Source organism: Lepidochelys kempii, chromosome 2 (genome assembly GCF_965140285.1).
Source record: "Lepidochelys kempii isolate rLepKem1 chromosome 2, rLepKem1.hap1, whole genome shotgun sequence".
Lineage (NCBI taxonomy): Eukaryota > Metazoa > Chordata > Testudines > Cheloniidae > Lepidochelys > Lepidochelys kempii.
The window spans coordinates 38,060,026-38,074,422 of record NC_136381.1 but is presented as its reverse complement, the minus strand read 5'-3'; the positions used below and the strand labels follow the sequence as shown (position 1 = coordinate 38,074,422).

General features: G+C 41.3%; 1 protein-coding gene across 4 annotated transcripts in view; it reads left to right on the top strand.

Moving 5' to 3' along the window:
- The window catches only part of GRHL2 (grainyhead like transcription factor 2), a 103,144-nt gene that overhangs the window by 55,091 nt on the left and 33,656 nt on the right, over positions 1 to 14,397 (top strand). For all 4 annotated transcript variants that reach the window (XM_073330421.1, XM_073330420.1, XM_073330419.1 and 1 more), the window contains exon 8: positions 3,779 to 3,873. In XM_073330421.1, the coding sequence (XP_073186522.1) occupies positions 3,779 to 3,873 (95 nt within the window). The remainder of the gene's footprint in view (positions 1 to 3,778; positions 3,874 to 14,397) is intronic.

The following is a 14,397-nucleotide window of genomic DNA, read 5'->3' as shown; positions in this document are numbered from 1 at the left end:
TAGTTATCTTTGAGCTGGAGGGAATGATGTGCAGCTCTGCTTTTAAATGGCATGTCACACATTTCCTGAGATTTGTGTATGGCAATTAAGGAAATGGGGGTGTGTTTTGGGGGAAGAGAGATACTGGTGGGATGGTGGGTACTTATTGTCTTTTACATGAAGAAAACATATGTCTTTACAAGAAATCTTGTTCACCCTTTTCCAAGATACACCTACATAGCATGCTCATGTGCAGCAATCATTTGCACAAGGCATTTTTGGGTGAATCATAAATCGAAGGGGTGGGTGGAAAGGTGGGTGCATGTGCATATTAAACTACATATGTATATCTCCTAATTCTTCTTGCTTACACTCTCCTTATAAACAGGAAAACCAATGTGTTCATTTAGAAAGATGACCTGTGTTCACAGTGGGGATAAAAAAGCCCAGAGACCATCTCTGTACACATTCACTGTGTCCCATTGCTTGGCTTCACTGAAAGTTTCATGCCATGGTTCATGTGGTCTGAACGTTCTGGATTGTTTGATCCAAACTGTTTCAAGCATTTCAGGCATGTTGTTTCACTAGACCAGACAGCATCCCTGTTCTTCAAAGCAGAGAAATTTATATGAATTACACGTCTCTCCCTCATCACACCCACAACACTGGCACTTTTGAAATTTGAAATTATTGTTGCTTCTTAATTATTTTTTTTGAAAACCTAGATAATGTTCATTTTTCTTAAAGGAATAACAAGGTTGAGAAAAAGAATATCAAATTCAGATAGGGCCATCACTTACAGAATGTAAAACATTCTCTTTATGCAACTGAGTACAAAGCTATGAATCAACATACTTCTGAAGCGCAGATGCAGGTAAAAGTTAAGATAAAAGTTATTACATTGAGTAATCTCAGCCCTCTGGTACTGAGTCCAATTATAGCTCTCAAGGGATTCTCAGGCAGCATATGCTCCATGGAGGATCAACACACATTTTCTCTTTGACGAATATGAAAGCTTTTAATATGTGATTAGATATGGAGCAGAAATATTAAAGGAGACTGGCAAAGGAGAAAAATGGGCTATTGTCCGTTTTTGCTTCTCTGTGATGTATAAAGAAAAGCTGAAATCTCCCATATTCCTGCTTCCTTCTCCCACAATTTTTTTCCTGCTGTTTTTTACATTAGAAATTCAGGTCTCACTTACATTGGGTTTTTCCCTTTTAATACTGTTTGGATGACCAGAGTATTGATAAGGTTATGACATCATAGGTCCTAAGGAAGAAAAAACCAATTAATTGAGAGGGGATATGTTTGGTTACTTTTGTTTTTGTTTGTTCTTAAACACTCATGGGTTTTGTTTGTTTGTTTTTGTTAATGCCAATTAAATTTTTGGAAGAAAAGATCCCTTTGTTAAAAATCCAATGCCCTGCACCTTCGGTTATCAGAAAGCAGAGAGAGTTTGTAACCACTGCACTGGGGACACCCCTGGAAACATTCCTGTTATATCTAACATAAAAACAAGCAGGATTTTTTGTTTGGCAGTTGGTGGTGAATGATTTGTTTATTTATTTAAATTGCAAAAGAGACAAAACTTTCTGGTCAAATTGGAAAGAAGCTATTTATAATATCTATCTTCCTTTTCTTTGATGATCACCTGAGCTTGCTTGTTTGTTAAAGTGATCATGTCTTTAAATGTATTCAGACACTGCGAGAAACTTGGTGCCAGGAAAGCTTGTTTGTTAAGAGGAATTATCATCCTTTGGTCAACGAATAGTAAAAATGAAATTATGCAGCCTGTGGTGGTCTAATAGTTGGATCCCAATAAACCATACATTCGTGCTGTAGGCCTGGATTTAGAAATGGGTTCATCCTTTTTATTCTACAGAAAAGTAAAAGCTGGATCCGCTGTAGAGCAGGCCTTGCTTCTGCTTTCAATGAATCTATCAGAGCTTTTTTTAAAAAAAATCATGTAAAGTAGCATCTGGCATTAAGGGCTCAAGGAGACCAGTGGCAAACTCTTGTTGATTTCACTGGAAGCAAAAGTGGACCCCAAGGGCTTAATTCAAAGCCCACTGAAGCCAGCAGAAAGACTGCCACTGACTTTAGTGGGCTTTGGATCAGGCCCTCAATGACTAGAAATAGACAAAAATCTTTCTCCGTCTTCAAATTCCTCCCTAAATCCCAGTTACTACTTCAGAGATTCTTTCCTGCTCAAGGCCTTATCTGGAGAGAATCTGAGTGGTCCCAAGAGGTGCTGAGCATCCTTAACTCCCATTGACTCAAAGGGAATGGGAGGGGACCATTTGCAGAACTGGGGCCCTTGGAATCGGCATCATCTTGGCTGGGTAACCTGTAAATGCTCAAGCTGACTTTAGCAGGGCTCCATGCAGGTACAGCCGTCCGCCTGTATGCTACACAACAACCGATTTATTGAAGTCTTGTGGTATCTAAACTACAGTAGTGGCTTGATTCTGCTTACACTGAAGTTCCTGACTCCACTCCCTTTTCCTTAGAGGAGTGGAAGATCAGATCCTAGTTTTTCTCACATCTCCACTATAAACTTGGGCAGGCCAGTGTTCCTAGTTACAAAAACCGATAGACATTTTTTGTTTGTTTGCATATTTAAAATGTAATTGTCTTTTTAACCAACAATTTAAAACCATTTTCCATTCCTCCTCTGAGGATTTCTGATCTAAATAAATTATAGCTTTAGAGAGTTTAAGCCCAGATGGATCATTAGATCATCCAATCTGACCTCCTGTAAATCACTGGCCATTCAGTTTCACCCAATTATCCCTACATTGAGCCCAACCACTTGTGTTTGACTAAAGCCAACTTGTGTTTATCTAAAGCATATATTCCAAAATAGTTTGATAATGAAAGAATATGTGTTTCTTTAAGAAATAAGCTTCTTCATTATAGCCTAAATAGTGCATTGTTACTTATTCCAAAGAATCACTGCTAAACTTCCCCATGGTATAGGAGGAAGGGTTTGGAGGAAGAGAAACCACAGAGAGGTTGCATTGCAAACTATAAATGAGAAGAGTCACACTGCCTCCTTCCTCCCCCCCCCCCCCCGCCCCCAATAAAGGCATTCTACTGTGTATCTTACTTCCCCATTGAGCTCTTTCTTCCTAGATAGTCGGAGTATTCTACACCACTGGAGTTGAGATGTGAGTTCTCTGGACACATGACTTTTCCTGCACTTTGAAAGAAAAGTTCCTTTGCAAAGTCCGCAGTGCAGGAGGGTGGAGAAAGGAGAGAACACTACTTCCCGCCCCCTTCCTCCCCCCCCCCAATGCTGGCAGATCAATGCCAGAATAATACTTGCATCGCATGTTGCAAGCCTTCCTCAAACTTCGTTGCAAGGCTCATTGGTCTCCTCAGCTCCATGCATTTCCATAAACGATTAAATGTTCCTTTTAATGTTCCCATTAACTTGTTTAACTTCCCAGTGTCAGCCTTTCCTTCCTACTGCCAAGTTAACAAGCACACTCATTCCCTATACAGAAACACCGGTTCCACGTTAGCAGTAAAACCTCCAGTAAAAATACAGCTAGCCCAGTGTAATAAAGAGTACGGCTCCAGGAAGATTTATTACTCTGAACAGCTGAAAGCTTACATCTTTGTAAATCACATTTTTAATAATGAAACATGAGCAGCACCATAGCTTTTCCTGACCCCCTAGGCATAGCTGCATGAAAAGGCAAAGGACAACCTTGCAGAAGAATCTGTGAACTATGAAGATAAATGATAGAACCCTGTTCTTAAAGTCATTTTTATTGGTTGTATCTTACAGCTGATTACAAGGAGAGCTTTAACACCATCGGGAATATTGAAGAAATTGCATACAATGCTGTGTCCTTTACTTGGGATGTCAATGATGAAGCCAAGGTGAGTTGCAGCACAGAGTGGATGTATTGTTATTATGCTATTTATAAATATAACCTTCCACCCCATTCACCATTAACAAGCATATGAAAGACAGAAGTGAGCAAGTTCCACATCCTCAAAGCCAGCGCAGTGAAAGCTTGGTCACTCACTGACTGATGGCGTGATGGTGGAATCTCTACAAGGCCAGGTGATGTGTGAGAGTAGGAGCCCATCAAGAGGAGACTCCTGGAGGAATGTTTCAAACATAGCCAGGTCCCTGTCTACTAAAGTGAGGTGCAAAAAAGTGACTGTAAAAATGGCATAGTGTGGGTCTATATTTATTGACTTTCAATAATTTCCATATAAAATATGCTCAGTTTTACACATAATAAGAGGGTGATTTTTTCTAACTGCCAGATCTGCCAACCCAAGCTGAGATCTGAGACTCAAGCTGGGGTCTTCCCTTCTCATGCATCATCACCAGTAAGAAAGATTCTGCAAGCCAAATTATGCCCTCCAGGGTCTGCGTGCCATAGTTTTCAATGGGGTTGTAGATGGACATGAGTATAGTATACCTCTTCTGCCTCGTAAGTGGTGTCATCATAAGGCTTAATTAATCTTTGTTAAGCTCTTTATATTTCTGTGGAATCCATCATCCAAGACTGTCAAAATATTTATTGTTATAATTCAGACACTTTTAGGAACTTGGTACAGTACTACAATTTAAGGGAAAAGATGAATGTGTTTCACAGGGGTAATTCGCTGTAGTATGCCCCTTGTGGTCTCTCATGGCTCTGCAGGTGCATTGCATTCAAAGCTCACTTGGGTTTTTCAATCAGTTACCAAGACTATGGTTCAAAACATGTACCCCCTTGGTGGGGTCTGATTGGTTAAGTCTTTCTCCAAAGTGTAACTCAGTTTGTTAGGTGCCCCAGTTCACGCCCCACTTTGGATCTACATGAGAGTCCTGATCAGGAGGCCTCCCCAGTCCCCTTCCTGAAGCTTGGACTGTACTTCAAATGGTCACTGTTTCTTAGGCCAGGAGTCCCCAGCTCTCTTCCCTGGAGCTGGGTTGTACCTTAGGCTAGCTGTAGGGCCTTAGCCAGCTTCTCCCTCAGCTGGCTCCTTTTCCTTAATTAGTCCTCAAGCTCAGAGGGTTCAGCAGGCAGCCTTCTCCTGCTGATGTCTGCCCTGCTATGAGGGAGGAGGCAGGCGGCATTATGCCAGTTACCTTCTCCCAACTCATCCCCAGTTGGGTTGGGTGAGGGGGGAGCTTTGCCCAGCCCAGTCTACAAGGTTCCTGGGCCCTTACAGAACAGTAATGGATTTTTCTCCCAAACACTGCTTATTCCTGGGACTGCTTCTTTTCCACCAGTACCTCTTATTTCCTGCCTTTGCATACATCAGAACCTCCCAAAATCTTAAAGGGTCTTGCCATGTGATGGGAGGGTCTGGACCTCTGGGCCCCACTACCCTGTCACATACTGATACAACATGCAATCATATGGCCATGTAAAACTGAGGAAAATTGCTTTAGAACCAGTGAAGGTGACCCAGCATGAGTGCAGGAATCTGACCAGCCATCAGGAGTGACTATGAATGAATGTGAGAAGGGCAAGTGATATTTTTTTCCTGAGTTTCCTGTTTCAAAGAAGGTGGATTTTGCTATTGAGAACAAAAGCTACGGCTACAGCTGGTGAACATTTTTCATTTACAACTTTTCTGTGGTGGGGGAGGAGGGAAGGGAAACAAAAAATAGACTATTTTCTTCAACTGATCAGAAATGAATTTTTCCTAAATGTTGTTGTGTAGGAATATTCTAATTCTTTTTGTTTTCATTCTGCTTCAAAACCGAAAAACATTCAAAATTGTGGATTTTTGTGCAAAATGAAAAATCTGGTTCCTGCACAGCTCTCTTAGATGAGAGCATTCCTGCCTGCAGGAATAGATGTAAATTCTGACTAACATAATTTATTCATGGAGATACAGTTAATCAGAGATTGAACTGAGTGCATATTCATGTCGAGATTATATGGCTACCTAAATCAGTATGAGTTTATCTAAACTTTCACCTATTAATGCTTAGCTGGATTTCAACTGGCAATTTCTGGGCTTTTCCAATTTTGTATTGGCATGCAGGTCATTACATTAAGCTGTACAGATGCAATGATATGTGTGAGAAATGAAAAGCTGTAGGTAATGCTAAAAACAAGCTTGTATTCTCTAAGCTTTTGTCAGCAAGCAAAATGTGCAGTGTAAAAAAGCTTTTTAGAGATCTAGAAATGATAATAAATATTGAACACTGTCAATGCTCAATAGATTATGGGCCCAGCTTCATTTTAAATACAAACCACACTGTACTAATGTAGCACAAAGGGGCTGACAAACCCAGAAGGGCAGATACACTCCCAGCCTAGGTCCCCTCTCCATCCTACAGCAGCGTTCTACTCATAGCAGACTGCACTCAGAACTAAGCAGCAGCCTCAGCCTCCGTTCCCCCAGCTGTTTGTGGATTTAACTGGGAACACTGAGATTATTTTAAAAGAGATTTTTATATTTAATCCATTGTAGAAGAAAAAAATACAGTCAACACATCTTTAAAACAAAGGTGTTGAAAAGCTCCTGAGTTCCTTCAGACCCTGGGCCTTGTTAAACGGTATAATTGTACTCGGCCTAGTTGCCATGAAAAATTCCTCTGGGACTTCCAACCCAGCCTGCCCTCGCCTCATGCCCAGGAAAAGTAGGTGAATCCAGCAGGGTGTCCAAGAAAATCCAAGGTGGGAAGGGAGAGCCAGAGCTGCATGGACCCCTCATAGAGGGCCTCTCTCTTGCTGGCACCCTTGTGTATATGGTAGGAGCATGATAATGGTAAGGACACTGGCATGGGGAAGTTGCTGTCCAAAGTAAGTGGTGGGGCTGGCAATTAGATATCCCCCTGCCCGGCAAAAATATTTGACACCCCATCAAACACCCTTCCAAAATCATTTTTGCCCCGCCCCCCTTGCAAATAAAGATCAACTAATCAACTTGGGGCTCTTCCTACAATGAAGGCTAGAATCTGCCTCCTTCCGCTCCTGCTCCCTCCATTGTGGAGAGAAGGGAAAAAAGAAAGGCAGCTGCCACAAGGACTCTTTGTTTAATGAAGGAGAGGGGATTAAAGACCTGGGTGTCATAGGCCGTACTTATAGGATAGGGGACTCTATACTGGGAAGCAGTGGCTCTGAAAACGATTTAGGGGTCATGGTGAATAATCAGCTGAACATGATCTCCCAGTATGATGTGGCCAAAAGGACTAACATGATCCTTTGGTGCATAAACAGAGAACTTAAGGAGTAGAGAGATTGTTTTACCTCTGTATTTGGCAGTGGTGTGACTGCTGCAAGAACACTGTGTCTAGACTGGGTGCCCACAATTCAAGAAGGATGTTGATAAACTGGAGAGGGTTCAGAGAAGAGCTACAAGAATGATTAAAGGATGGAAAAGATGCCTTGAAGTGATAGACTCGAGGAACTCCATCTGCTTAGGTTAACAAAGAGGTTGAGGGGTTACTTGATTATTGTGCGTGAGTACCTACACAGGGAACAAACAGGTAAAACATGAGCCAATGGCTTGAAGTTGAAGCTAGACAAATTCAGACTGGAAATAAAGCATACATTTTTAATAGTAAGAGTAATTAACAATTGGAACAACTTACCAAGAGTTGTGGCACATTCTCCATCACTGACAACTTTTCAGTCAAGGTATGCCTTAGGAATTATTTTGGCCTGTATTAAATAGGAGGTTAGATAAGATGATCATAATGGTGCCCTCTGCCTTTGGAATCCATGAAATTTATTATTTTATAAAAACTCATTATTTGAAATCCAATCTCATGATTTCTGGGTGCCTGGCTCCTGAATTTTAGCTACTTGGCGTTGGCAATTCTGTAACCAGCCACAACTGATACTGTCAAACCACACTGTCAAACCCTGGCCAGCACACCAGGGGCTTTAGAGAGGTACGCCTCTGCCATTCCATGTGAGATAGGAGCAGAATGGCCAAGGGAGCTTTCTCCCACTCTGCCACTCCAGTCACTCCCTCTCCATAATGTTAAGAAGGCAACTCTCTCTTGCATCACTGGGAATTTAAAATAATAGGAGCTAATGAGTCTTTTTAGGACAAAATAGTGCTGCCATGCTGCTATGCATGACGTCTGGAGAACCTGTTTCCTGCAGCAGTTGCTCATGGAAATGCATGGCAGCCTGTGCTTAGTCATTGACATGATCATCAAATATTTGACTCAAAGTGGACTTGAAATCTATGTGTATTGACAAGAATGAGATGGTTAGTGATAAATGTGGGAGATGCAGTTAGCGGGTTATATGATAACACGATAGGTACAACTTGCTGCGAATTACTACCATACACTGAAACGTATTGGCCAGCACACACACACAATGAGCTCGGGATGTGATTCCCTTGCTTGTGTACACATGCTCGGTCTGGGTTTTAAGTGAGCTAGTGTGAATATAAACAGCAGTGCCGCTGTGGTACCACTGGTAGCAGGAGGGCAGGCACAGCTGAGCTGTGCCAAGTACAAACCCACCTGAAACCAGTGGGTATGTACTCAGCCGGGCTCAGACATGCCCTATCTCCAGAGTTAGATTTTTCCTTTCTCCGTTATTGCCTGCTCCATCTGGTGGGCAGCTGATTTAGGGCCAGATCCTCCCCTCCCCCTCCATATTCCAGCTGAGTGGAACAATTTGAGGAGAAAGATGCTACTCAGCCTGAGTAAGGGAGTCAAAATCTGGCCATCAGCAAGGGAAGGCTGTCCAGAACTTTCACACAGAATATCAGTTTGGCCTTATGTAAAGGGAACAAACACACACAAAGAATTCAAGCAGAGACCTCTTTTATCTCCTCAGTTATAAGAGAATTACAGCTTCAATAAAGCCAGCACATCTTGCTTTAATCCTTGATTTTCGCACTGTTCCTTAGTGTAGCTTGAAAGAGGAAGAGGAATCGTTCTCCATGAACCCGATACATAGCACACTGAATTCAATGTGCGTCTGTCCACCCACTTTAGTGGGCTTTGGATCTGGCTCCCTGGCAGAAGAATCATTTTCTTTTGCCAATTAAGGTCCTTCAGGACTTGATCCTACTGCCACTGAAGTCAACAGCAACAGTCTTACTCAGTTGAGTGAGAGCAGGAGTAGGCCCTCAGTCGCACACACTTCCTCCTCCTTCTGAATGCTGACTTTTCTTACTGATTTAGGCTAACTCCATGGGATTTATTGGCTAGATCTGGGGCCCAGAGGGGATCAGAAGAAGAGATTTCCAGTTATGTTAAGCCTCATCTCCAGCTTCCTCAGAAGAAAGACACTGTAGGTATTAAGGGAATGTCACCAGAATGGGAAAAAAGATTTTATCTGGCAAGTAACCCATCTCACTTTCATTCCCCACTTGGTCTTTATGCACAGAATATCTATATTTAAGAGCAAGGTGATGAGCTGGTTTCTCACCTAGTTTAACATGAAGGCAGCCTTTAATGTTGGTAAAGGAAGATGAAAAACAAATAACTAAGCGTGGAATGGCTATGTGAGTATAAAAAGCTAATATTTCTGCAGTGTCTGTCCTGCTGTATTATAGATGTGCTGAAGTCACCGCTGGTTGGATAACAAAGATCTAGTGGAACTTTGGCGACAACATAACTCTTTCTTTTCTTGGTAACAGTTACATTTTCAGTTTGACTCATGATAAAATTTGAACTTTCAGAGAAAGTAATTAAAAACCAGACCAGAGACCACACTAGCTTCATGGAAACATTTCCCCCTAAGCTGCACAAACTCTTAAGATGTAGCTGAAAATAAATTGGTGCCTTGAGCATGATTAATAGAAAACGAATTTAAACAGTTAGGACTGAGCTACATCTGGGCTTTCTCCATGATGAAAAAAACATGCATACAGGCAATTTACGTCCCGTGATTATTTTATATGAAGGTCAAGGCACCAATTCAGTGCACAGTTCATGAAGAAAAATATCACTTTAATGCAGATGCAAAGCAGCATGTAGATTGGGTTGAGGTGGTTGCATTGTGGTGACCTATGCATTTCTGTATAGTCAATATAGATAATGTGTTTTGTTTATCTTGTGAGCAGTGTAGGTTTTATGATGGCCTTACCTATTCATAGCCTTGCTAAAGCTATATCAAATTCCATTTCACTGGGGAAGGAAGACATTAATTATTAATTATTGTTATTATTTTTTGTATTACTGTAGCACCTAGGAGCCCCAGGCCTGGACCAGGCCCCCATTGTGATAGGGGCTGCACAAACACAGAACACAAAGAAGTCCCTTCCCCAAAGATTAGTCTTTTTCAAACTTTTTTTTTTTAATTTTTAAAGTTAGAAGGAATAGACATTTTGTATTTGAGGACTGGTACCAGAACTTCTGTGGGTATTAGGCTTGGAGCCAGGTTTAATAAATCATCCCTCTGTATATGTATAAAGAGGATAATAAAACAGCTTGTGGTAGCAAGCAAGGTTGAAATTTCTTTGTATACAAATGGTTCAGTAAATATGCAGATGGGATTAAGGGCAAATGGCATTTTTATGTAGCTACTGGGGTGTGGTGTGGGTTAAGGAAGCTTCAAAAGAGAAATGTAAACATTCTCTGGAGACATTGGTATTGAACTAAATCAAAGGCCTTACCTTTGTATAGGATTTATAAGGTAATGCATGGCAAGAGAAACTATAAAGCTGCATTTATGGTATATAAAAGCGATGATGGGATTGATTTTTCTTTTTCCAGTGAACAGACATGTAGTTTAACTCTTTGGTGTCACAGTATGGAATGTGGTGTTTCAAAAGCTGAAGACGGATCAGTCCTCTAAAGAACGGAGCTCTGGGGATAGACTACGTATATTGGCAGTGATATATAGGGAAATGGTTGCTCAGGGTTTAATTTTTTGCTGTAAAAAACTGCTATCAGTTCTTTTTAAAATGATGAAAACAAGAAATGCAAACAATAATAAAAGGTTTATATGTTACAGATTTAATGACTAAAGACCTTTACAGTGTATAAAACAGGAGATTGAGGTAGGAGTCATGTTGGCTGGATTAAATGATAAAGGGAAAATTAATCCCTGAACCTTCCATTCTCTCCTGGCAGGTAGCTGTGTTTTTTTTGTTTTTGTTTTTTTGTCTTGTACAGCACTAATTACCCTGCCTTTGTTATCAAACGATAAGTAATCCTGATAATTGCTGCACAAGAGAGGAACTCCTCCCTGAAAAGAGGCAGAGATTTTGGCTATAGGTTTCCCATATGAAACAATATAGGCTGGTCTCAGTTTCTTATTTGTTTAGGCCAGTTCTGTCAGCTTCTCATGCATCAAACATTTCTCCAGTTTAATTTTTCATTGTCAAAGTGCAGTAGCTCAGGTGAGCAAATGGATGAAATACCACGATTGTCTTATTGCTCAAACATGTTCCTCACATCCAGCGGAACCCCAGCTAAAGTTCTCTCCGCACCAAAGATACAACCAAGGCTCCTTCCTGGTTGGAGAACTTAGTTAAGGTCCTGTCTACCCTACATATTGGAGTCGTATTTGTGAATGAATTGGGGGTCAAGTGCCTGTAGTCAGAATCCCAAATACAGTTGTATATGGAATATTAGACAGGACCTTCGGAAAAACAGCAGTACTGTTATTATAGCTTTTTCCAAGTCTATGTTGTCCAGCCATATGACTCCACCATGGAGGAGGCCAGGGCAAGAAGGCTCTGGGACCAAAGAGTATCTTTGAATGTGACACTCTTGTTTTTCCTGACTCCCGACTCTCAGTGTGTGAGGAAGAATGGGCCTGGGAGCCTGGTATGATTTATTTTGCACCCTTTCATGGCTAGTTGCAAAGTGTGTTCTGCTACCTCAGGAGAACACAGGGGATATACAGGGAAATGTGGACCCCACTTGAAGGGGCAATTGAAATCACTGTTGGTCAGAACAGCCCACATTCCTTAGTCATTGCCTCAGGAAGTGGGGAGATGAGCATTGGGTCAATATTAGGAAGGGGAAGGAGAATCTTCAGTAGGTTAGTTGGGTTCCTTTCACTGCAGAGAGATGCCACAATAACTATTATGGCCAGAGCTAAATTCTTCTAGAGGGGAAAGGAGAGTAACAATGTAGGAAGTCAGAGGAAGCTATAAGGGAGAAGGATGGTGCTGTAGAGGATTACAGGCTGGGTGATCCAACAGAAGAGGTTCAGCATGTTCTTTTTCCATGTTGTTGCTTTTCACCTCATACCAAATTCCAAACGTGTCTTCCTCTGTTCCCAGGAACAGCATATATGGGATGTGTATAATGCATTTTAAGAAGGGATCAAAGCTGGAAGCTGAATTCATAGTTATCAATAGGACAAGTGGAAAGACTGGAGTATGGTTCAGCTTTTATGATTTCGTAGAACATATATAACAGAAAAGGCATCTGCTTTAGAATAATTTGTATGCCAAGAGCAATTCTACTGTCTGGAGCAAAATAGTCCATGTTTCAAATTCTAGTCCTGCTGCTTGTGGTAGTTTGATTTTTTGTTGTGCTCTCTGCTGCCTGCCTACCTACCAATCTATTTCTAAAGCATCAGTCACCATGGTATCTAAGTGCCATCCTGTCTAGGACCAATCAGTGGAGTCAAAAACTCTGTAAAAATTGAAAATGTGCTGATAAATAATTTAAGGACCCCCCTGAGCATTCAAATAATTAATGACTGGTCAGACAAGTTTTCCAGAGGCAAACCCCAAGGGAGCACCTTGTCATCTTCAGTGATGTGAAATAAAATAATAAAATAAATTCCAAGAAGCTGTATAGTCTTCCCACCCTACCATGTTGTAAATTGCTTTTCCAGATCAAAAGCCTGCTTTAAAGGGAAGCTAATAGAAAAGTGTTCTGAGACACAAACTCTTCTGAAAATCAATGATCTGTGTTAATTCTAATCAACCTATCTATCCTCATGGTTCAAATGAGACAACATTAAGCACAGTATGCCAGTCCTCACCTTCATATGTGTGCCATGAATATACAACCATTGACCATTGGAGTGATGAAATATCACTATGCAAGATTAAGATATTGAATTTTATTGTGTCCATCTATTATTTTCATTAAATGATATCTGTCTCTGTAACAGGGATCTTTGTAATGTTACAGAAAAATGAAAGACCGTTGCAACTGCTAGCCTATCTTCTGTGACTTACTATTTCTCCTACCTCCAGAAATGTAGGCCAGAGAGAATACACAGTGAAGGAATTGGATAAGATGGGGGCAGTGCTTTATGGCTTATGTGAGCACACTGTGTGCTTCAGAGTGCCTCAATGAGCAACCTGTTGAGCAAACATGAAGTGCAAATGTGGCGTGGGTTTCCCCTCACATTTTTAATGTTGCGTTCGGTTCCTTCCGGTGCAAAAATATAGACTAAAATGTAGCAGGACCAGATTCTCACCTCTTAAGGCCCTTCACCATGCTCTAGCAATGTAAAGCAATGTTTACGTTCTCTATAAGGCACTGTCAGAACAGTGTAACAGAGACTTAAGGTAAATGAGCGTAAGGCCCCCTGTGTTTCCAAGAAATTTGCACCCATGTCCACCCCTAACCTAGGGAACTGGATAGGCTGGGCTCTAAACTGAAGCAGAATAGCACTATCTGTTTCAAAATCAGTTTCAGGTAGGGCCCTTCCCTGATGCCTTCCCCTCATTTCAGTTAAAGTTCAACTACTTGATTTGTAAATGCAGCAGTGTGATACAATCAAGTGCAGAAATGCTGCTGTGCCATTAGCTCAGTCAGGCAAACAAGCTTTGCCAACTCCATCATAAACTACCTTGCGGTAATATTAACTCCTGCAGTTAAAGTGCCCCTCCCCTAAAAGCGACACCAGCTCTGTTCTTTTCTCTGGATGCAAGCTAGCACAGAGATATGAGGGGCTGGACTTTATGAGAATGTTCCCTGTTAAACAAAATTCTTTCCTTTTGTGGGTGGGGAGAGGCCTCTGCAATTCCGTGACGTCTCTAATTCTTATACCATCCTGTGGATTCCCACCGCCTACAAGTCTCTCCTCTGCACCCTCAAAGTCCCACGGCAACAGCTTGTGTCCCTGCAGATGAGCAGGACTTTGGGCTCTCTATGGAGACCATCAAAGCTCTTCCTCTAGGAGTCAGTAAATTTTACTCCAGAAGGTTTCATTGCCATAACTTAGGTAATTTGTTTTGGCTGTTTTTCTTTGTATCCTCTTAGTATAAAGTGCTTAATTTTCGTCTATAGGAAAGAGATCAATCTAATCAAGTTAAAACATAATCAGCACAAACGAATAAATGATGCACAGGTACTTCAATGGGAAATAACTAAAAGCAACTGGATTTTTTAGTATCACATTTTTCATCTTTAAAATCCCATGGGGGGTATTCTGGATTGGGAGAAATCAGTATTTCAGAGCAAAACTAATAATTTATTATTTGTATTGTGATAGCACTTAGGAATGCCAGTCCTGCACCAGGACCGCACTCTGCTAGTTGCTATCCAAACAC